Source organism: Lissotriton vulgaris, chromosome 2_1 (assembly GCF_964263255.1).
Source record: "Lissotriton vulgaris chromosome 2_1, aLisVul1.2, whole genome shotgun sequence".
Classification (NCBI taxonomy): Eukaryota; Metazoa; Chordata; class Amphibia; order Caudata; family Salamandridae; genus Lissotriton; species Lissotriton vulgaris.
The window spans coordinates 1,799,594,695-1,799,617,833 of record NC_141687.1 but is presented as its reverse complement, the minus strand read 5'-3'; the positions used below and the strand labels follow the sequence as shown (position 1 = coordinate 1,799,617,833).

General features: G+C 43.7%; 1 protein-coding gene across 1 annotated transcript in view; it reads right to left on the bottom strand.

The window, feature by feature from the left end:
- Positions 1-15,903: 15,903 nt before the first annotated feature.
- KCNQ1 (potassium voltage-gated channel subfamily Q member 1) overlaps positions 15,904-23,139 on the bottom strand; it is a 1,043,019-nt gene continuing 1,035,783 nt past the window's right edge. The window contains exon 16 of the mRNA XM_086957849.1: positions 15,904-17,398. Coding sequence (XP_086813975.1) covers positions 17,204-17,398 — 195 coding nt within the window. The 3' untranslated portion in view covers positions 15,904-17,203. The remainder of the gene's footprint in view (positions 17,399-23,139) is intronic.

Genomic DNA, 23,139 nt, shown 5'->3' with positions numbered 1-23,139 from the left:
GAACGAAATAGCGGCTGACTTTAAACATCTGACATGGAACTGTGCAGTGACTGCAAATTACTGGACCCAGTTAGTCCAAGTGCTAAGCAACATCATGGGCTTGGCATGTCAGCAAATGGCCCTGTAAGCATTTCTGGGTCACGTTAAAGGGATACCCAAACACTCTAGAAAACTAGTTGGTGTGGCCAAGTTGCTGGGACAAAGACATGTAGCTGTCATAGGGAAGGGGTCCACCACCTGCTTTAGATAGTTGGCTTACAGATCTAGCATCATGCAACGAAACTCAAACGTGTTATACATTGTTGCCCAGGTGCTCGCACCCTAAAGACATTTGGGGCCATTGAGAAACTAGCTTACTGGTATAACACAGGCAATAAGCAATACTCAAGGATCTGTGAAACAAAACATATATCTGACTATCTGGAAAGCGAGGGGGAGAAAGTCAATAAAAGAGAGTTGGATTAAGTCAGGTGGCCCCTGTACTTGTTTTGAAATATACACAATGCATACTATGAGGGTCGCAGTTTTCTTTTTTCCTTCTTGTATCACTCAAAATTAAAATAAGGCTTAAAAATAAAATCAGTAATGGACCGATGCGAGGATGAGCTACAAACATTTGCATTCTTTGGAGTTTAGCCATAGGTATAGTACGAAGGCCCCACCAAGTAGTATGCACTCCCCTTCTGCTTGTGACAACCTAGTTATTAACCACTGCTCTGTGGGTCAATTATCTGAGATATTATCAACCAAGCTTTGGCAAAGCCAGTAGGTCTGGTCTTGGCAATCAGGTGCAATGGTTACACGCGTTCTTTATTGCAAGCATATGCCATAAAAATAAAAAGAAGACAAAGAAATGAGGCAGTTGCCTACATGGCAGCCATAGGCCTGCAATACAATGTTTAAATTAAAAAAGAACTAACATATAATTTTAATAGGACAAACTGTATAGATCCTGACAGACAGGGGTACAAAGAACAAATGTGGAAATATCTTTTTAGTTTTAATGCAGATCACAGGAAAACATGAATCTTACTGGCAGACAGAAAAGGCAGTATATGCTTTGAATTTCAGTAACATGAAGACATAGTTTAACTTAACAATCATGCCTATAATATATAAACAAGCATTGGCAAAGCTAAAAGAGTGAACCTTTTCACAAGTGCCAAGCAATTGGGTTTGCCAATGTTTGTATTAAAAAGCATTGTTTAAAAAAGTCAAATGAAAAATTTCAAAATACTGGAGGAAAAGTAAACACTTATCTTAAGGTAGTTCAAAACTGTACATCGAATTCTAGTTTTCCAGTGTTTAAAATGACCTGATTTGTTTTCAAATATTTATTCAGAAAACTCTTAATATAATTTAACAAGCATTTGCAATGCAATAGGTCTCGCAATTGCAAGATTTTGAGCTATTGACATTTTGAATAACAATGTCTTACTTCTTTTTTATCTGCAGTAATAAAAGGCATTGACATTTACAATAGCAATAGGTCAAGGTTTCTAAAATGTGCATTGCAAATACTTGTTATAGACAGGAAACAGTCAAATTCATACAACTCTAGGCATTAAAATCGCCCGTTCAAAAAGATGTACGTTTTGGTAATGTATGAACAAATATATGCGCTGTTAATATGTAACAAATATATGCAAGGGTGTGAGCACCTTCACTAATGTTCCTTCCCATGCAAAACATAAAAATAAAACAATATGCAGTGTCTTTTTTTTATTTTGCTCCCTCCCGCATCCCTATATTTCTGAAAAGCTGCAGAGTACACAGAAGGCTTTCCAACTCAATGGGACAGCAGTTATATACAGAAACAGAGCGAGACAGAAAAATAGAAGGGAGAAAAGGAGAAGGGGCAGAGAGAATTAGAGAGAGTGAGGGAGAAACAGAGAGAGAGAGCATGTTTGTTAAAGAGAGTCCGTTTCAGAGAGAGAACAGGAGTGTGTGTCAGTGAGAAAAAGCAAGAACGTGAAAAAATGAGTGCATGTAACAAGGAGAGAAAGAAAAGAGAGTATGTGTCGGAGAGAAAAAGACAGAAAGTGAGAGTGAGGACGTGTGTGTGCGTTAGAGAGAAAGATAGTTAAAACAGAATGTAACAAAGATACATGGAGTTCCTGTGTTTGTGTATCAGAGAGAAAAACCGACAGAGTCCGGATAGAAAGGGAGGGTAAGGGGGAAGGAAAGAGACTGGAAAAGAGAGACAGGGAGAGAAAGGGAGAAGCAGAGGGAGAGAAAATGAGAGAAGGAATCGTATGTGAGTAGTGCCTCATAAAGGGTTGCAATTATTTTTGGAAGCCCGGGCATTCCCAGGGCGGCTTCTAATGAATTTCTGCTTCAGCGGCTGAAGTGAAGAGAGGTCCCCGAGTAGGAGGAAGGGAAGGTTAAGAAAGCGAGGTGGGTCAAGGAAGGAGGAGAAAAGGAGTGCTGGGACGTGGAAAGACAGAGAGGTGGGGTATGGTAGAGATGGTGTGCGGGGGTGGGGGATGGGAATCTCACTGTGTAAGGGATTATATTTACAGTATACAGGTGCTAAAACAACCACTGTGTGTATTAAAATAATCGAAGACAATTACATTAAAAACAAATATATTGAGTATTGGATACTCCATATATTTAATGTTAAAATTAGGTTAGGTGTAACTTATTTTAATTATTTCTGAAAGTGTGTTTTCATTTTATTTGTAAATGTTTGAGGAAGCAAAGGTGGTTAAAGTAATGACACAACTATGTCTATAGCTGTACAAATCTGCTGAATCAGAATTGCATCATGTAAAAAGATTTTGTAAAAACCACTAAAATCTAATTTTAATCAATTTGTCTCTGTATAAAAATGTTTTGTAGTCACAAAGCCTGTGATTTCTAAACAAACACAAGGTGTTGCAACTGCATACCTTTTTAACAGTGCATCAAAGACCTTTTACGAGTCTGAAAAGTGTTTGTGATTTGTAAAATAGGCTTTGTGATTCATGATGAATCACAAAAAGCATGGGAAACAAGGGGCGTCTCACTCCCCATGGGATAGCTTTCTCTTTGGGAATTGCCGGCAGCCTTGGAAGGGAGCAGTTCATATGACCAGGGCTTGCGACCCTTGAAGTACACCCTAATTAAAAACTTTTTCGTACGCAGTCCCTGTCCCTTTACTGTATATGGGCTGATTTAAACAAGGGCCAGAATGCACTAGGCTTTTAAACTCACTACTGGAGTAACGTGACCTTGGCATGATTAACATATAACCGTATTTCGCTAAGCATGTTCGCATATTTATCTTGCCTCCAGTTCCTGGATAAACCAATAACATGTGACGAACGTGACCCTACCTCATCCGAACCCCGAGCACACATCTCCCGCCGGCGCCTCCAACCTGCTGAGGGGGAGAGGATCCGAGATCCGTCAGGGGTCGGGTCAGTTAGCGCCACAGACCGCTTCTTCCGCTCTGGGCAAACAAGAGAGGAGACCTCTCGACTTGTGAATGAGGCCGGGGGTAGAGTTCCTTTCTCCCAGCAGTAAACACATGGAGCTGGGAGGAGCCAGAGGTACTAACCATGATGAGGGCACAGCAACTCCTGCAATTGCCCCCCACCGTGCAGAGCGGCACACATGCTTCCTTTTGTTACTCATGACCTGCGTGTCTTGCAACGTTACCGGTTACGATCTGCTAGGAAAGTGGAATCGCGCCGTGCACGTTGTGTGTGCAGGCAGTGTGAAAAAAAACATTAAACTAAATGGAACAGCTGACGTAAGCGTGCCGTGCCCGCACACCGTACGCATGCACATTGCCTGTCTGGGCGGGTGCACATCTCCTGTACCCCTTCTGCCGAAAAATCGACAATAGATCTCGCCAATGCGAGCTACGCATGCGCTGCATAGCTAGGCGAGACCTAAAAAGGAAGCATCCGACTGTAAGGGAAAATGCTTTCCAAGGCCTAAATTGCTTTCTACAGAACTCATTGAAACAAGCTAGCCATTTGGTCCTCTGCAGTAGCCCAGGAAGCAGATATTTGGTCCTCTAGGAGACGAGAAAGTTCCACAAATGCCAACACAAACGCCAGTTGAGTAGGTGCAGCTGCCTGTCCCTCCCCCAGGGCCATAAAGATCTGCAAGCAACAAGAACTGTGCATTCATGCAATATGTGGAATGCAGGCGAAAAAAGAAAAATACTCTTAAAGTCTAGTCTTTAGTCATACTCTGGCTCAAATATACCTATTGCTGTGCTTAAAACAGGTAAGCTGTGAAGCTCATGAACAGGTGTGCATTGTCTATCCAGGTGCTCACTGCTCACGAGCCAGATGGGTGATGCCCTTTTTTATCACAACCCATTGAGGCTGGTAGTTCACAAGTGATGTCACCAGGCCCCTCCCTTGCTCGTGACACCCTTTAGAGCAGGTCCACGTACACTGATTTCTGAAGTTCCAAACAGAGTGCAGTTCAGAGATACAGAAAATTACCTTTGAAAGAATACAACAAAACTTTCAGCCTGCGAGTGCCTTGTAGCACAATTTTCCAATACTAAACAGAAGGCACACAGCACATCTCACTCAGATGGTCAACTGTTATCGGAGTTGTGCCTCCATTGTGCTTCCATAATCTCCCGCTTTCCCAGAGACGTTTTAATGCTGGGCAAAGTGGGCAATTGCCCGGTCTCCCTGGGAAGGTGATCTCGCTCAAGCACCTCAGTTGATTTCTGTATCTCAATCACTCCCCTTCTCTAGTGTAATCATAGTATTTTTTGGGAACGGGCAAAACATATGCGCTGTTTTTGTGTTTTTGAGTTTCTGCGATATTAATACAGTTTAATATTATTGGACAATACACTAGCTTCACTGCACAGAAAGAGTAATAAAATGTAAAATTATTTCAAACAGGGGGCCCCAAAATATGACTTGCCCTGGGCCCCAAAATTCCTTAAGACAATAGTGACTTTACCTTTTTACATTTGTTTGGTAACTGTCTTCATTTCAGTCATTCCATACTGATTTTTATTTCCTTCACTTCATCTAGAGCACAACATCATAGGTGTGCGGCAAACACATGCTCAGCTAGGGAAGGAGTAGAAACTACAAGCGTTAATGGCCAACTCCAAGCCGCTAATTGTGAATTGTTGTTGAGTTCTACTCCAGAGGCACTGTTTGCCCTAACACGGCACTGCAACAAATTCAACAATTAATATCAATGTGATTATGTAGAGATCTGCAATTATTGTAAGCGTATGTAAAGTCTGTCGGCACTTGGCGAGGCTAGGGCGATAACAGGTCAAACCAAAGTTCGAATGCATATCACTGTCAATAATATCCCATAATCACCCCCCTCTTCTCAGTCACAAAATACTTAGGCCCACATGCGTCAAGGAAAAAACCGGTCGCAAACGGGCAGATCCTCAGAATCTGCCTCTTTTCGACCGGTATTTTTGCATTTGGGGTGCATCATCCCAAATGAAAAAAATCGCAAATTGCGATCTCATTTAAGGACTCGCAAATTGCGATGCCTTGACTGCAATGCAAGATGCCATTTGGGTCCGCTAATTACCGGAAAATTATACCTGATGATAATTAGCGAAAATTTGAAAAATGCACAAAAGTGAATTTTTCAAAGTTACATGTTACACACACACACATGCCCTTGGGGGGCCGAGTTATGTCATAGTGCATCGCCTGTATGCTGCTGGGGCTTTGCTAACCCCATCGCACAGCTCTAGGCCCCTATTCCGGACAGAATTATTCTGACATCCCAGTGGGATTGTAATAACTCAAAGACCAACAGATAACCCAGGCGCCACCCTCATGACAAGCTCTGGCATATAAAACTGAATCTGGGTTTCTGGACCTACGGCACACTTGACTGGTGCAAGGCGCACACTGGAAATTAGACCATCTCCTAATAGCATACTATGGCAGAGAGGTGCAACAGACATCCTTCTTGTCGCTTACTGTCCAATAATGCATGCCGACCAAATGGATCTCTTAGGATCTCGTACAAAATATTCAGTGGTTTCATGAGAACCATCACTTTTCTCTGGCAGCCTTGCAAAAAAGGTAGGTCGTTTTTAGTACAAAAAAATATAGAGAGGCAACAAAGTAACAGGAAGCACACTCAACAATAGATATTTGACATTGAATAAATGCTCGTAGATCTTCGCTGTAATTGTGACAATTGTTGGTACCGCTTTAAACTTCTGAAGAAATCAAACATTGTAAAAAACATTTTAGAGAAACAAAATTAGTTTGAAGAAATTAACATCAAATGTGATAGGAAATATAGTTCATAAGGCGAGTCCATGCATTCCTATAAAATTTCTGCAGAAATTGATGGCTGATGGTGGAATCTTCTTTTTAGGTGGAGCTCACCACACAGCCAGCTGTCTGGGAGCGAACAACATATTGTGGGCTTACCAAGAACATACAGAGTCTTGGAGGTCTCTGATTGCTTATCATTTGTGGACTTTCCTGTCAGTCCAATCCCATTCATGTTCATGGAGAGCTTTACGACCACAGTACCTTTTGGTATGTCCATAAACTGCAAGCCCTGCTAATGTCTTCCCTGGGGATAAAAATGGTGCAGTAGTGCCTAGAGACAGTGAGAAGGTGGTGGGAAGGAAGAGCAGATCATTAAGTGAAATACTGGCTGCTTAGATATGTGCGCTGAGATATGGCTGAAACAACGTCACAAACTTATCTCAAACAAGCATTAGAAATGCAATAGGTCTCGCAGCATTAGAGTTAGTGCTTTTAGAATTGTTTATGGGTTTTTTTGTAAATCTTTAGCATTTTTGTTCCCTGTAGCCAATGCTAAAGAATTAAAAAAAAAAGCCATAAACATTTCTAAAAGCTCTAACTCAAATGCTCCGAGACCTATTGCACTGTGTGAGGGTGAGGGGTTGAGGGTTGAGGGTGAGTGAGGGTGAGTGAGGGTGAGTGAGGGGTTGAGGGTGAGTGAGGGGTTGAGGGTGAGTGAGGGTGAGTGAGGGTGAGTGAGGGGTTGAGGGTGAGTGAGGGGTTGAGGGTGAGTGAGGGGTTGAGGGTGAGTGAGGGGTTGAGGGTGAGTGAGAGTGAGTGTGAGTTAGGGTGAGGGGTTGAGGGTGGGTGAGGGTGAGGGGTTGAGGGTGAGTGGGTGAGTGAGTGAGGGTGAGTGAGTGAGGGTGAGTGAGGGTGAGTGGGTGAGTGAGTGAGGGTGAGTGAGTGAGGGTGAGTGGGTGAGTGAGTGAGGGTGAGTGGGTGAGTGAGTGAGGGTGAGTGAGTGAGGGTGAGTGAGTGAGGGTGAGTGAGTGAGGGTGAGTGAGTGAGGGTGAGTGAGTGAGGGTGAGTGAGTGAGGGTGAGTGAGTGAGGGTGAGTGAGTGAGGGTGAGTGAGTGAGGGTGAGTGAGTGAGGGTGAGTGAGAGTGAGGGTGAGTGAGAGTGAGAGTGAGGGTGAGAGGGTGAGTGAGGGTGAGTGAGGGTGAGTGAGGGTGAGTGAGGGTGAGTGAGGGTGAGTGAGGGTGAGTGAGGGTGAGTGAGGGTGAGTGAGGGTGAGTGAGGGTGAGTGAGGGTGAGGGTGAGTGAGAGTGAGGGTGGGTGAGGGTGAGGGTGGGTGAGGATGAGTGAGGGGTTGAGGGTGCGGTTAGGTAGACCCAATGCTGCTTTGTTTAATAATTACTAGTCATGTACTGATTAATTAGTCAAATTCATGCTGCCCCTCGATCACCCTTTTATACTCCTGCCTCAACAGACCTACGGGAGCTCTGACACTAATTAAGCATTTTGTTGGTCTAATAGTTTGTAGCGAAAATGGAAAAGAGAGGTTGAATACGTGAACATGATGATCACACCCAACGACTTTGTAGCTCCTAGTCCCTGCCACTGTGGTCGGTGCAAAAAATATAGGTCAGCCTTGTCAAACCAGGTTTTGAAGCCTCCAAGTATGCACAAATGGAGATGTTTTGAGGTAGCCTGAACAACAGAGTCCTGGAATGGGTCAGAAAATACCAGGCCTTATTAACACAACTCGGCAAAGGAAGCACAAACCTGAAGTGGCAACACTAACAGGAAGGGACAGGTATACAAGAACAACCTTCCACTGCTGCAATGAAACAAAGAAAAGGGTACAGGGGCAGAGGTGGGAGCGGGGATGATGCGCCCTTGTGAGACTGCAGTACTGAGAGAATGGGTCTCAAGCGGGGGGTCTTGTGGGGGATGACGGTGTGAGCAAAAGGATGTTGAACAACCCACGATCTGACCCAACATCGTTACAGTTGGTTGATAAACGCAGCCTTTCAGTGGGCTTCAGTCTGGGTCGTGGGCATGACGAATGTTGCTTTATTGAAGGGGCCAAGATTTGCAGATCCTGCTGAACCAGATAAACGGCTCTGTCAGGGACCAACCCTACAAAAAAACAGCATTTAAAACAAGGCGGGAGAAAGAGCGCCGGGGCAGTGCCAGGAGATCGCACGAGCTGATGAGCGCGCACTAAGCAGAGAGCCACTTAGCAGAGGGCGCACTTAGCAGAGTCAAAAAAAATCAATAGCCGAAGGTGACACGCTGCTCTGATACAAGCCCAAAAAGTATTTGCAAACAAAAAGGAAGAAATGCGCAAGCAGAAACAAGCGAACCACTTGAACACTGAGGAAAATGAATGGAGTGGGGGACCACAAACAAAATAGCTTTCAAACCCAGGTGTACAAAGAAAACACCACTGAGGCGGGGGACTTGAAAACTCAAAGACACAAAACATAACCTTCCGCCTGTTAGCTCTCTGAAAGGTTCCAGGTGAGGTCCTCGCCAACACGTTCTCCGACAAGATCCGGAGAGAGTAAAAAATGGCTGTCACTTCCCCTCGACGGGACTAAACAGCTAAAAAAGAAGCCGGAGGGAAGAGAGGGGAGGGGGGAGGAGAAATGCGACACGGCGGGAAGGGGAGGGGGCGGAACGGGGGCGGAGAGGGGAGAGTAAAATAAACCAAAAAAAAGAAGCCGGAGGGAAGAGAGGGGAGGGGGGAGGAGAAATGCGACACGGCGGGAAGGGGAGGGGGCGGAACGGGGGCGGAGAGGGGAGAGAGAGTAGGCAAGGCGACACGGCGGGAGGGGGCGGAGCGGGTAACAAATGGAGATGTTTTGAGGTAGCCTGAACAACAGAGTCCTGGAATGGGTCAGAAAATACCAGGCCTTATTAACACAACTCGGCAAAGGAAGCACAAACCTGAAGTGGCAACACTAACAGGAAGGGACAGGTATACAAGAACAACCTTCCACTGCTGCAATGAAACAAAGAAAAGGGTACAGGGGCAGAGGTGGGAGCGGGGATGATGCGCCCTTGTGAGACTGCAGTACTGAGAGAATGGGTCTCAAGCGGGGGGTCTTGTGGGGGATGACGGTGTGAGCAAAAGGATGTTGAACAACCCACGATCTGACCCAACATCGTTACAGTTGGTTGATAAACGCAGCCTTTCAGTGGGCTTCAGTCTGGGTCGTGGGCATGACGAATGTTGCTTTATTGAAGGGGCCAAGATTTGCAGATCCTGCTGAACCAGATAAACGGCTCTGTCAGGGACCAACCCTACAAAAAAACAGCATTTAAAACAAGGCGGGAGAAAGAGCGCCGGGGCAGTGCCAGGAGATCGCACGAGCTGATGAGCGCGCACTAAGCAGAGAGCCACTTAGCAGAGGGCGCACTTAGCAGAGTCAAAAAAAATCAATAGCCGAAGGTGACACGCTGCTCTGATACAAGCCCAAAAAGTATTTGCAAACAAAAAGGAAGAAATGCGCAAGCAGAAACAAGCGAACCACTTGAACACTGAGGAAAATGAATGGAGTGGGGGACCACAAACAAAATAGCTTTCAAACCCAGGTGTACAAAGAAAACACCACTGAGGCGGGGGACTTGAAAACTCAAAGACACAAAACATAACCTTCCGCCTGTTAGCTCTCTGAAAGGTTCCAGGTGAGGTCCTCGCCAACACGTTCTCCGACAAGATCCGGAGAGAGTAAAAAATGGCTGTCACTTCCCCTCGACGGGACTAAACAGCTAAAAAAGAAGCCGGAGGGAAGAGAGGGGAGGGGGGAGGAGAAATGCGACACGGCGGGAAGGGGAGGGGGCGGAACGGGGGCGGAGAGGGGAGAGGGGCGAGTAAAATAAACAAAAAAAAAAAAGAAGCCGGAGGGAAGAGAGGGGAGGGGGGAGGAGAAATGCGACACGGCGGGAAGGGGAGGGGGCGGAGAGGGGAGAGAGAGTAGGCAAGGCGACACGGCGGGAGGGGGCGGAGCGGGTAAACAGACGGACATGCACGCGCCCGTGACTTTTAAGGTCAATGCGCATGCGCATAAGCTTAATGCGCATGCGCATTGACCTTAAAAGTCACGGGCACTGCAAGGAATCGCCACGATTCCTTGCAGTGCAGATAAAGAGTGGATAACTCGCAATAGTCTCGCTTGCTCGATGCGCATGCGCATCGACAGGCGAGACCTAAAAAGGCTTACTTGACCTTTCATCCTTCTGGATTCAAACCACTAGGAACCATAGCTACTAGTAGGTACAAGTGTCTAGTGGGAAGATTTCTATAGTGCCATTTTTGCTAATAATAACGTTCATGGTCCTACTTGTTTTTATCGGCTAGAGCTGGTATAATGTACTCCCGCTCAAATCACCATATTGCAAACAAATATTTCAACTTCAAATGCAATGTGTTGACTTGTGTCAGTTTGAAGTATTCTCAGAGATTCCACGTGCTGAGCAAACCCCAGGTTCTTACAAATAGGTGTAATCCATTTTGACCTTGTGATTCTGTATATTGAACAGAAGAACATGACATGGCCACGGTATCGCTTGTCCTGCCACATGTCGGGCAGACCTGTTTGCCTCGACTATTGGAGCATACCAATTTATGGGTGAAAGCACACAATGGTAGGGAACTGTATCTAAACTGTACACAAAGGTTCCAAACAAGGATGGGCTCCATCTCTTCCATGAACCTTTCAGCTTTATATAGGGCCTTATGTTGGAAAAACCTCTAAGTCAATATGTCCATGGCTGGGATTGCTAGAAAACTGTCTAGCTTTTGATTTTTGAAGCTTTCCTTTAGATCCATTTTTGTAATGTGTGTGCATGTTCCCTCCTGATTGTCACATAACTTATCTTTCTCTATTTTACACAGTGTATCTCGGATATCCTTGAACCCTTGAGGTATCCCCAATATCTCTTTTGAGCCTTCGTCGATACATGTGCAGCTCCAGCGTGGCCCAGATCCCTCTACAGTATAGTATAGGCTTAATGGCAGTCCCTTCCATAATGGGTCTTATACCCAGTCCAGCTTAAATGGAAACAGTGGCGTGCTAGTGGGTAAGCTTAGTACCTGCTGCCTCAAGAACCTATTCTCTGGTATTACCAGGTAATTCACTGTCTTATGTCCCCAGAGCTATGCACCATATGATGAGGAGCCCAGGGACTTAAGCCTAAAGATGTGAAATACTGGGGAGATGGGCATGTAAAAGGACCCCCTAAATAATGTCAACAGCCCACCAGTGTGTCACACTAAGGTGAGTCTACGTTTGGAAATATGTGCTATCCAATCCATAGTCTCACCCAGGGTGATCCCCAAATACTATGAACCTATTAAGTCTATGAACCTGTTCTATATCCAATAACCTGCTATATATCCAATCCATAGTCTCACCCAGGGTGTTCCCCAAATACTATGAACCTATTAAGTCTATGAACCTGTTCTATATCCAATAACCTGCTCTATATCCAATCCATAGTCTCACCCAGGGTGTTCCCCAAATACTATGAACCTATGAAGTCTATCAACCTGCTCTATATCCAATAACCTGCTCTATATCCAATCCATAGTCTCACCCAGGGTGATCCCCAAACACTCAAGTCTATGAACCTGCTCTATGGGAATCCCATTTAGGGTGGGATTAGGTTGTCTATAGCGGCATGGTTTAAACACCATATACTTTGTTTTGTCAATGTTTATTTCCAAACCCCTCTTTGTGCAGTAGCTGCTGAATTTGTTTAGAATCTTCTGGAGGCCCATAGGAGACTTGGAAATAAGCAAGAAGACGTCTGCAAACATTAAGGCGTGTCATTATCACACTGATTCAAATAAGCAAGAAAATCATTGATAAACAATGTAAAAAGTGTTGAGGCTAATACGCACCTCTGGTTATGGGAAAAGGATGAGTTACTTCCCCCCAGCCTGCCACCACGAACTTGAGCATTGTTCTGCTCATGAAGTCTTTTTATTATTGTACAGAGAGAGGGTGAAGCTTCCATCTTAGCTAGGACTTACCATAGGATTGTTCTCAGGACTAAGTTGAAAGCCGATTTCAAATCACAAACACCATATAAAGGGGGAGATGTACAAAGATTTCACGCAGCGCAGCCCCAGCAAGGCTGCTCTGCATTGTGTGACAGGGAGGGAGCAGGAGAGTGCCATATTTCAAAGATATAGCTCTCTCCTTCCCTTTCTCTCGCGCCAGCGCTGATGGCAGCTGCTGTGCGCCACACACAAACCTTAGTACCATATTGCTAGGGGGTGTGTGTGTGAGTCCAGCATAGGTTTTATACCCTTCCTGTATAGAATTATATGCCTAGACGCTGCACAGTGCAGCACGCATGCAAAGTCAGAAAAGAAAGGAGAAATTAAAGCATTTCTCTTTCCTTGTCCCAGTTCAAATCTCAGCACCCAACAGTCTACAGCTCGTAGCTCTTTGGAAAGACTTAACAAAAAATTAATTAGGACTGAGCTACATGCAAAATTCCTAACTGATTGTCTAAATAATAACATTATTCCAATCGGACTACAAGTCCGTAATTATCCGGCCATCTTCATAGACGACAAGGATTACAAAGTAGGGTTCAGCTTCGTTTCTAATAAATGCTCGAGGAGTTGGATGGTCCTCAGTATAGAAACGGCTCTGAAACATATTGATAAATTAAAACTAGAAATTGCTGAATTAGAGAAGCAGATCCGAGAGGACACCACAGTTACTGATACTGAGGATTTTCTAAAGAAATTTGACGCAATTATCACTGATTTCCACAAAACTAACATCCTTAAAAAAACTGAAAAACTTCAAAAGGATCTAAAGAATTATAGCAAAGAACGCACATACCCATATCTAAAGAAAGATTTTTTCCAGCAAACTGGGAACCAATCCAACTGGGCCCCCAAACATATTACCTTTTCAGATACTGGGTCGTCCAGCTCGGACGATAGTCAAAACCGAGGGAGTGGCTCTAATTACAGAGGAGGCAGAGGACATAATCCATCATCCCCTTTTTTAGGCAGGGGCACTCCACAACAGAGGGGGCGCTCACGGAACACCAGACGAGGATGGTACAGAAACCAGTACACCCCAGGGTTCCGCCAAACACGGAACAATTACTACGAGTGGTAGAACCGAGTGGCATGGGAGTGTCGGGCTCGGCACTGTTATGGCTCACCTCCTTCCTAGAGGAATGCTTCTTTCAAGTTTTTGAAGGGGAAGCTACCTCCGCCAAACAGCCACTCAGCTGTGGGGTGCCTCAGGGCTCTGCCCTAAGCCCCACACTTTTTAATGTCTTTATGAGGCCCCTTGTACAGATCGTCCATCCATTTGGCGTCCGTATTGTCACCTATGCAGACGACACTCAGCTTGTGGTATCTTTGAACGATGCTGAGGGGTCGTCTAGCACTCTGAGTTCATGTCTTGAGGCTGTCGCCAGATGGATGGAACTTTCCTGTCTCAGATTAAACGGGGAAAAGACGGAAGTCATGCTGTTGGGTAATCCCTTACCTACCATCCTGAACCCCATCTGGCCTTCCTGTCTAGGTCCCCCTCCTCCCCCCAAACCCCAGATAAAGAGCCTGGGAGTTTGGCTAGACAGTTCACTTGATTTCACTGTCCAGGCTACTAAGACTTCTGCCACGTGCTACGGACTTATGAGAATGCTCCGGAAGGCGTTCCAGGCGAGGAGAGTCATGGTCCAGGCCCTGATTCTCTCACGCGTGGATTACGGCAATGCACTTTACCTTGGAGCCCCCTTGCTACAATTACCAAACTCCAGGTTACTCAAAATTGTGCGGCCAGACTACTTTTTCAGATTCCTCGCTGGCAGTCGGCCAAACCTGCCCTGAAGAAGTTGCATTGGCTCCTGGTAGCGTCCAGGATACAATTTAAATCTATGTGCCTGGTTCAGAAGGCTCTTCGTAAGTCAGGTCCATCCATCATGCTCCCTTTGGTCACTCCATACTTCCCTTCTAGAGCTCTCCGCTCCAGTGTGCTACATCTGGCCACCACCACAAAAGTAAAAAAATTCAGCTGGGGTGGCCGCTCTTTTTCGCACAATGCTGCAAGATTGTGGAATGCTCTTCCGTTGGTCTTGAGAGAAAATAACAACCTGACAGCTTTTAGAAAGCTATTAAAAACGCATTTGTTTGCATAAGCTTAGCGCCCTGCCCTGCCGCCTGAATGGTTCTAGCTAAAGCGCTGCGAGGCCTCAGGGTAGTTACGCGCTATATAAGTTTAATTTTCATTTCATTCATTCATTCACCTCATAACTAGGACTTACCATACGGAGCTTCTGAGTGTGATTCCAGAAAACTTAGTTGTTGCGCTTGGTACATGCTTTTGGCTAGTAGTGGCATCCTCTAGTTCGGGTGAGTGTGATTTAGTTAGTAGTGGCATCCCAACAGGTGCCCCTGAGCCTAGTGATAGTCTCCTCTCGACCAGGTCAATTTCTGTTGCCACCACTGGAGTGCCCTTTGCAGGATTAAGTTTATTGATTTTGGTTGGGGGGAGCAGGGTAACCAACTGTGGACCGCCAGCACACTTCCGCTTCTCAATGATCTTTTGTTGAGAGCGGGATCCACACGGATGTAAGAGTGGGTAAGATTAATACTGAACAAAAAAAATCCATAATTTTTTGGAGCCATCACAACAGATGTTACTGTCATTTACCAATAGAAATGAGTGGATCAATGGCAAAGAGTCACTTCTTAGGGTTTGAGAACCAAAACAAATAGCACACTCACTCACACTCACTCGGTTTGTTAAACAGGCAATGTTAGAGGGGTGGCCCAGCCACTTCTAGCCATGGTCACGGCAGTGCCAGACTTAAGTAGGCTGTAAATGGGTGCAGCTGAAGGGCATGCAGGGGTTTATAGTATATGTAGTCCCCAGCAGCCGCCTACACAATGGTTTACCCCCTGCGGCACTATAGGTGGTTCAAGCAGTGTCAGTACAAGCTCCTCGATATCCTGAAAGAGCAAAATGTATTTCACGTCAGCAAACCACTAGGTTCAAATGTTTGTTCGTCTCCTCAAATAGTACTTGCCAGGCCTGGAGCTTCTCCAGGCCTACAATCTGCCTCAAGAGCACCTCTGTTGACAGGCAAACTGAAGAATAGACACCTGCTTTGCTCGCGCTTCTCCTTCACAGTCAGGGAGGGGTCCCAGCTCTGAACGGGACCCAACACAGCAAGCGAGAGGAAAAGGGAACCAGGCCCCTCCAGCATGGGCCTACTAGCCATGCACCATCCACGCCGCAGCCTCAGCTCAGGTGGCGATATCACAGGAGGCCAGTGCCCTGCAGCAGTCTATCCCCAGCCATCTTGTTTGAAGCTCACGGGCTCCAGTAGGTCCGCTAATTCAGAGCGGCCACCGCAGGTGTGCATTTGTCAATCCGAATCCAAAGGCCAGCTCAAAAGAACAAGCAGGGAGGCAGGAATTTCTATTTTTACTGAGGAGCTGATGTGGGTGGGAGTTCATGCAAAATGTTGTTAACATTCACAATCCAGGAAGTTTGAAGATGTTTGTGGAATTTTGCAGGTAGTTTCCATTCCTTGAAACACATGTGCAAATACAGAGACATTGCCTTTCCCACGTGGAAAATGAAAAGGTATACCCATACTTCAGTGGGGTTTCCAACTTGAAATACCACAGTGAACTCCGTTAGCAAAATTCTAATTGATTTTTAATTACTATAAAACATACAGTAATGCCCATTGTCCCTGTGATATAAATATATTTCTACACTGTCAGCAGTGTGTTGTCATGAGCAGCTAGAATGAATACATCTAAAAGGTCACATATTTTGTTTTACAGTAGACTATTGAGTCAGTTAAAATCATTTGAGAACTGTAAAAATGTGAATTTTAAAAGAAGCACAAAAATAAAAAAATATTTCTGAAACATTCCTTTTATCCTCAGCTTGATGTGCTCACACACTATATAATTTCACTTTTTCATTGTGAAAGAAATATAAAGTGGATGGTGAAGTCATCTTTGAATTGATATTACGACTCAGTGTATATTGCACAACAAATTTGGAAGTCAACTTCTAAACTAAATCTGACGAATAAAATGATACATGTTTTTCATTTTCTTTAGCACTCCAAGTGTAAAAAACCCAGTCATCCCTGACAATCAATGTGGTTGCCATAAATATTCTATTGAAATATCTGACATCAGAAAACTATTATCCCATGAGAAATCTGTCAAATATAGCAGTTTTTGTTTTTCAAAATTCCATATACCTTTGGTATACACTTGAGCTTATTTTGCATATATTAGAGGACACAACTGTAACTTAGCAAGATAACTCGTATAAAAAGTTGTACACCTGTGTTAAAATAATTTTTTGTGTAATTTCCAGTTTCCTGTAGATAAATATAAAGATTTAGCCTTGCTCCTTCTACTTGGCAATACTTTTTAGTAATCAACTTGTTTTTGGCAAAACTATATGCCTCTGCAATATGTGGTTAAGTGTATGTAACAGCTACCTAAAACACACAGATCACGTTCTGAAAAATAAAGTTAACATACATTACTTCATTGTTTTTAAGTGTAACTTCTAAAACTAAAGTTCCGTTAGCCAATTCCTACACAGAATACCTACATTAATCTCACATTTCAAGTATTCTTTAAAAAAAAAATCATAAATTCCTCAAATCCATGCATGTTCAACTTCTCCATACAGATACCTGGGAAATACTATAGAAAATCTTTGGTCTTTCAATCCAGATTACTTACATCATCAGCAAAACTAAGGACTTAATAGCACCCATGCTCTGAAAAGATGGAGTAAATGTCTTTCTTGGATCTCTGTTCATTTCAATCATTCTATTAAGAATGTTTTTCTTTTATGGCCTGTGACATTTGAGTAGTAGTCTTTTTATTCTTGCAATGTAATGCACTGTTTGTTTTTGAAACAAACCACGTCACCCACAACCTTCAGCATGTGCCCACTGCATCAAGAAACATTGTTATGCATCCGCAGGGGGGCATTCAGTTGTTCATAAGTGGGCAAAGTGTTGTTTGGAAGAAATAGGTCAGAGTTCACTGCACTGCCCCTGTGTGCTGGCCTGCTGCTCTGACCCCCTTGGTTTGCCATCAGATGGTGAAGCATGTCTGTGATGAGGTTGAGCTTCTGGTCCATTTGGGTCACCTGCAAAGATATCAAAACGTTATCATCTGATATGCCGAAGTAGATTAGACAAGCGTGAACAAACTTGACAGCACCAACTGAGGTCAGTGAATTTCCTCTCATGTTCATTTCAGTCACAAAAATCCATGTGTCAACAGGGAAGCCTCCAGACAGAACGTGTAGATCTTGCATTTATGCTGCCCTAGAATTATCTGCATCTTGCCATTATTCCTATTATCACTTTGCATTTCATGCTCTTCAACCCGATATTCATCTGTCAACAGCATATTCCCTGACCTCTAAAAGACTAAAATAGTCCACTTTGGAAAGAGACTGGCAGTGGTGAGTGTTAAACGTTCAAACATGGAGGTGTAACAATTATAAAGACTTCCTCTGCACTTCTAACTTTCTCTTTATTTTTTTCGCAACTGCAGCTGTCATAAACAATGTCTGAGACTCTTATTCGATACCTCAAACATCAAAGACAGCATGAGGTTGATACATTTTAAATTTCAACATCAACCTCCACTGACCCAGCATAGATAGATAGATAGATAGATAGATAGATAGATAGATAGATAATCAGGCCATAAAAAGTGATCACCATTGTTAATCAAATGAATCCACGTAACCAATAAAAGTTAATTTATCCTGCCCAAACCTACATTTACCACAATTTTAACCATACACCAATGTGTAAAATTACTTTATAAAACACTCATACTATGACTAGACAGTCACATTTTTTTTTTACAATAAACAAAACATATTATAAACTACAAATAAAATACATTCACTTTAGAAAGCACATTGCCCAAAATAATTAACAACATTCAATACAATTGATGCCTTAATATCAGATTATGTACAGAAGAAAGATCATCATTGAGAACATTTAGTGTATGTTCTCATCCCGTGTTGACAATCAGAAAACGTTGTCACAGCATTTTGGTGGTGAAAGAGATATGCTCCACCCTCATCAGGACAGAGAAACCAGATTACATGTCTAATGCTCATGTTTAAATAAAATCAACATTCATGACAACGTTCTGAATATCATTTTTTCAATGTTATACATTGAAAACTGATGCTACTCTATATGTTATTTCTTTAAACGATTTGAAAACATATAGCTAGCTTGTCCTAAATTGAGCACCCAGCTACTGTCTCTTAATCTTGCAACGATTTAGACAGCATCACCTTATGAACACCTTCAAGTATATATGCTTCTCACTTGTAGAGAGCTTTAAGCACAGATATGATGGCCAAGTGAACATAAACCTTTCATTATATATTTCCACCCTAAGTTTTTTTCACAGCCTCACACCACAATTTCTTGTCAGAGGCAGATGTGGAGTTAGACATTATTATTATTTCTTTTTTTTCTTGATGCAGGCAAATCAAGTACAAATACAAAACCAAATCGTATATTGATACATATTCAAAGGTAGCATGACAATTGTATCACAGGATTGTCCGCATTATTCTCATGCCATATAAAGCATTCCCCATCGCAGTAATCAACGTACAATAGATGGTTACATTATGTGATGATCTTATTCCTCTATGAGTGGGGTGTTGATATTGACCCCTGGGAAAATCGATCCCCTCACTAAATCACTTCCCCATATCTTAGTCCATATATGCCGGCATCCTCTGCTTTCATATACCACCGTCTCTGCCTGCATACACCATTCCATGACGATTTTCCAGTCTCTCAAGGCTGGTGCCAGATCTGCCCTCCATTTGCCCGCAATGTTGTGCTTTGTCACTGCAAAGCCTAGTGTAACCCAGATGTTTTCGCCCACTATTATATCTGTTTGATCTGAAACGTTTTATAAACACCACTGGGGTGTCTTCTTTATCTGTTTCTCACACACCGTGAGCATGCATGTAGCAACCTTGCCCCAGTACTCCTGAATTTGTGGGCATTCCCACCATAGATGTAAGAACGTGACTGGCTGCCCACATTGTCTAGGACAGTGCGGCGGGTTACTTCTACCAATTTTGACCAATGAGATGGGTGTGTAGTATGTGCTGTGTGGAATTTTTAACTAAACTAATTTAAATCAAGAGCGTATGGCTACCTCTCGTAGGGATGCTCCAACCACTCCTCCTCAGTAAGAGAACCCATGTCTTCCTCCCACTTTGTCACGTTTTCTGTAAGGTGTCAGAAGAATTATGAAGCAATTTCGGGTATGTCAAGGATATTCCCTCATCTTTAAGGTAGTCATTGAGGAGTCGGTCCTCTAGTGGGAAGGACTCTGGGAGAGCTGCACCTAGCAGGATTGCTCTTGATAGGGCATGACATATTTAAAGGTAATGGTAGAGTTACGTCTGAGACATCTCGCATTTCTTCTGGAGGTCTGCAAAGGGCATGATTTCCCCCCACCCTCCATAGGTCTCCCACCCTGGAAAGACCGATACAGTCCAATTTATCAAAGCCTGGCTGGTGCACCAATAGTCCCAATTGCAGTGAATCCCATAACAGGGTGGGTAGAGTGATTTTATCTTTCCAACCCAATGACGCTATCAGGAACATATACACTGTCAATTAGTTCATTTTTACAACGTCTAAGTTTGTCCTTGTTAAACAGGCACAAAACCCGGTGCTACATGTTCTCTTTTCCTAAATTGTAGTTTCCTTGCTAGGGGTCATCATATAAGGCAGGGGCCCCCTTATTTTCTAAATATAGTATAATCAAGGCTGGTCCTTGAGGGGCGCAGACATAGACATTCCCAATTGGTCAAATTGACTATAGAAATTAGTAGATCAAATAGGGACTCTTCTTGTTTTTCAGCGGGTGGGTTGGTCTGGCAGAGCCATATGCAACAAACTATTTTTTCTGATTTTTAAACATATATCTCACTTCTTAATATAATCTTATTTATTGAATCCTGAATGGGAATTTGGTTCTGTAATCGATAAATTGTTGTATATAAGCCTTGTATTTTTTGTACCATTTACTCACAAAATGTATGTTGCACGAACAGTCACTTTTTTGATATGTATAAGAAAATGGATTAAAAACACAGATAAAAAAGATGAAACAATATTGGAATACGACATTGTCATTATAATAAAATATCAGAACATATCAGGAACATATACAGTGTCAATTAGTTCATTTTTACAACGTCTAAGTTTGTCCTTGTTAAACAGGCACAAAACCCGCTGCTACATGTTCTCTTTTCCTAAATTTCAACCCAATGACGCTGACACCATGTGCCAGATTTGGATCATTGTTGATGTTGGGGTGTGTATCGGCTCATATTTTCCCCCTCTATAGAGGGCTCTAAGGAAACCTCCTGGCATCATATTCTGTCTATCTAGTCTATAGGGAGGCTCATTCTGCTCTATGTGGGCCCATTTATGAACCACTAGTAGCTGCAGTGCCCAGTAGTAATATTGGAGTGCTGGGAGTGCAATCCTGACATCATACCAGCCTTTTACCAGCTTATTTTGCTCTATTCGGGGGACTCCTCCGTCCTAAAAGAGCATCTGTATCTCCGCCTCAACAGCGCCAAAGTATTTTGAGGGTACCAAGTAGAGTATGTTTTGAAAAATATAAACAAAGCGTGGAAGGGAAGTGCCATCATTTTATATAGGGAGGCTCTGCAAAGTCACGACAGGGGCAAAGACCTCCAATGCTTAACGTCCTCTCGCAACCGCCGGAGCGGCGGGTCTAAATTATGGTCATGAAAGACTGTTGGGTCTGTGGTGACAGACCCCTAGGTATCAAAATCCCTCGGTGGTGAACTGCACCGTAAAGGATCTGGGCAGACGAGGGGGTGGTCCACTGATAACGTATATGATCGATTTGTCCCAGTTTATAGTATAACCTGAATATTTTTGGTATAGAGTGAAGATATGTAACACCCTGTCCAGAGAAGAACAGGGGCGTGCCAGGTCAAGAAGGATGTTGTCGCCGTAGAGGGATATTTGATCTTCCCAATCTTCCATCCATTTTAAGCACCTCCTCCCAAAGCCCAAGTAAGGCGGCACAGCCCCAAGTCATATGTACGAAATCCGCATCACAATGATCGCATCTCTGGTAGTTGCATGACTCGCCGCCATAAACAATCCTGAGTTTGTGGGGAGTCATATATGTCATATGAGTGTAGGTGAACTGTGTATACTTCAGTCTGGTGTTACGTGAAACCCTTTTAGGATATGCAAGTATTCTGCCCCATTCCGGGTCTGCGAGTTCCCTATCCAAGATAGTATCTGAGCGGTTTCTTAGTTTCGTTAAAGGAGCACGAGTCATCTCTGTCAGTGAAGTATAAAAGCATTGCACCTAGTCCTGGGACAAACCCAGAGTGAAAACAGAGTGCATGACCGCATGTGTCTTGGGTTCCTCGCGGCTTCCTCCCAACAACTCCCTGAAGGTCCGGATTACAGCTTCATATAACAAATATTAACCAGGCAGGAGGCCAAAACCCTCAACTAATTCCTCAAAGGGGGACAGGACTGATTGATGGTAGAAGCCACCTGCCATTTCCAATACAAACTCGGTCCAGGCTTTCAGTTGTGCAGGAGTCAGTATTGTTCTCGGGGTGCCATGTGGCAGGCCAGCCAAGGGTAGAACCGGGGTATTTAAAGGGGTCCCTGTTCCTTTAACTAAACTGCGTTTGCATCATCGTAGATCAGTGGTCTATAACAGAGGCTGATGGGGAATGGTCACAGCCGCATCAAGCATTCGAGCCATGAGCAAATCAGAACGAGACCCAAGATCCGTCAGGTCTGTCCCCTCAGGGTCTGTTCCTTCCAAACACTGTGCTAACCACTGCGGTTGGGAAGCTAAGAAGTAGAGCTCGAAAGCCATGTTAGTAATTAGTGTTGATGTTGGAAACCTTAAAACCCGTTCCTTGCATGCGACGGCCAACGGCTGTCGCGAGCACTACCTTCGTAGTGCTACGCACATCCTTTGGCCGACACAGCCCCACCTGGGCACGGAAACTTACCCACTGCGACGGATTCAACGCTGCGCTAAAGGGGTTAAAGAAACTTTTATAAACTTCTTCCACATGTTTTCGTGATGACAAAATCTTTGATAACTGGTTTCTTAAAGCAACAAACCCTCTTTCGTAGAAATTATTATGTGTAGAAATGATTGCTAATCTCCCCTCATTATTTAGAATGCTGATCTTATTAAATGATTAGATGGATGGATAGATAGATAGATAGATAGATAGATAGATAGATAGATAGATAGATAGATAGATAGATAGATAGATAGATAGATAGATAGATAGATAGATAGACCTTGAACCTTGACTCAACTTTCAGCAACTTTATATCGCCAGAATCCAAAGGGTGGGGAAGGTTTAGCATTCAAAGAAATTACACTTGCAACAGACACAATATTAGATTTAAATAGCACATTACCAAGCTTAACTCTTTCGCTTTCTGAAGCAGTTTTGTAATGTGCTTAAATTGGACTTGATTGCGCTTTTTTGGTGGCTCTTAGCCGTACAATGGCTTACGAAACTGATTTTTTAAAAATCCACATTTCAGTAATGTGACAGACACTGGAGGAAGCAGCCTTCCATCGGTAGTTCCTTTTTAGGCAGCATGGATCAACCAAGTCTTAAAAATGTCATGTAACGTTACAAGATTGGCCAGTCTCTTAGCACAAAGGCTTAAGAGATTTCATACACCTAAACAACCAAGCACTCCAGCAAACGATGACTAGCCCTTGAATTAACTGACTCCATGTCTCACGTGATATGGCCTGTCAATGGTGATATGTTTCAATCAA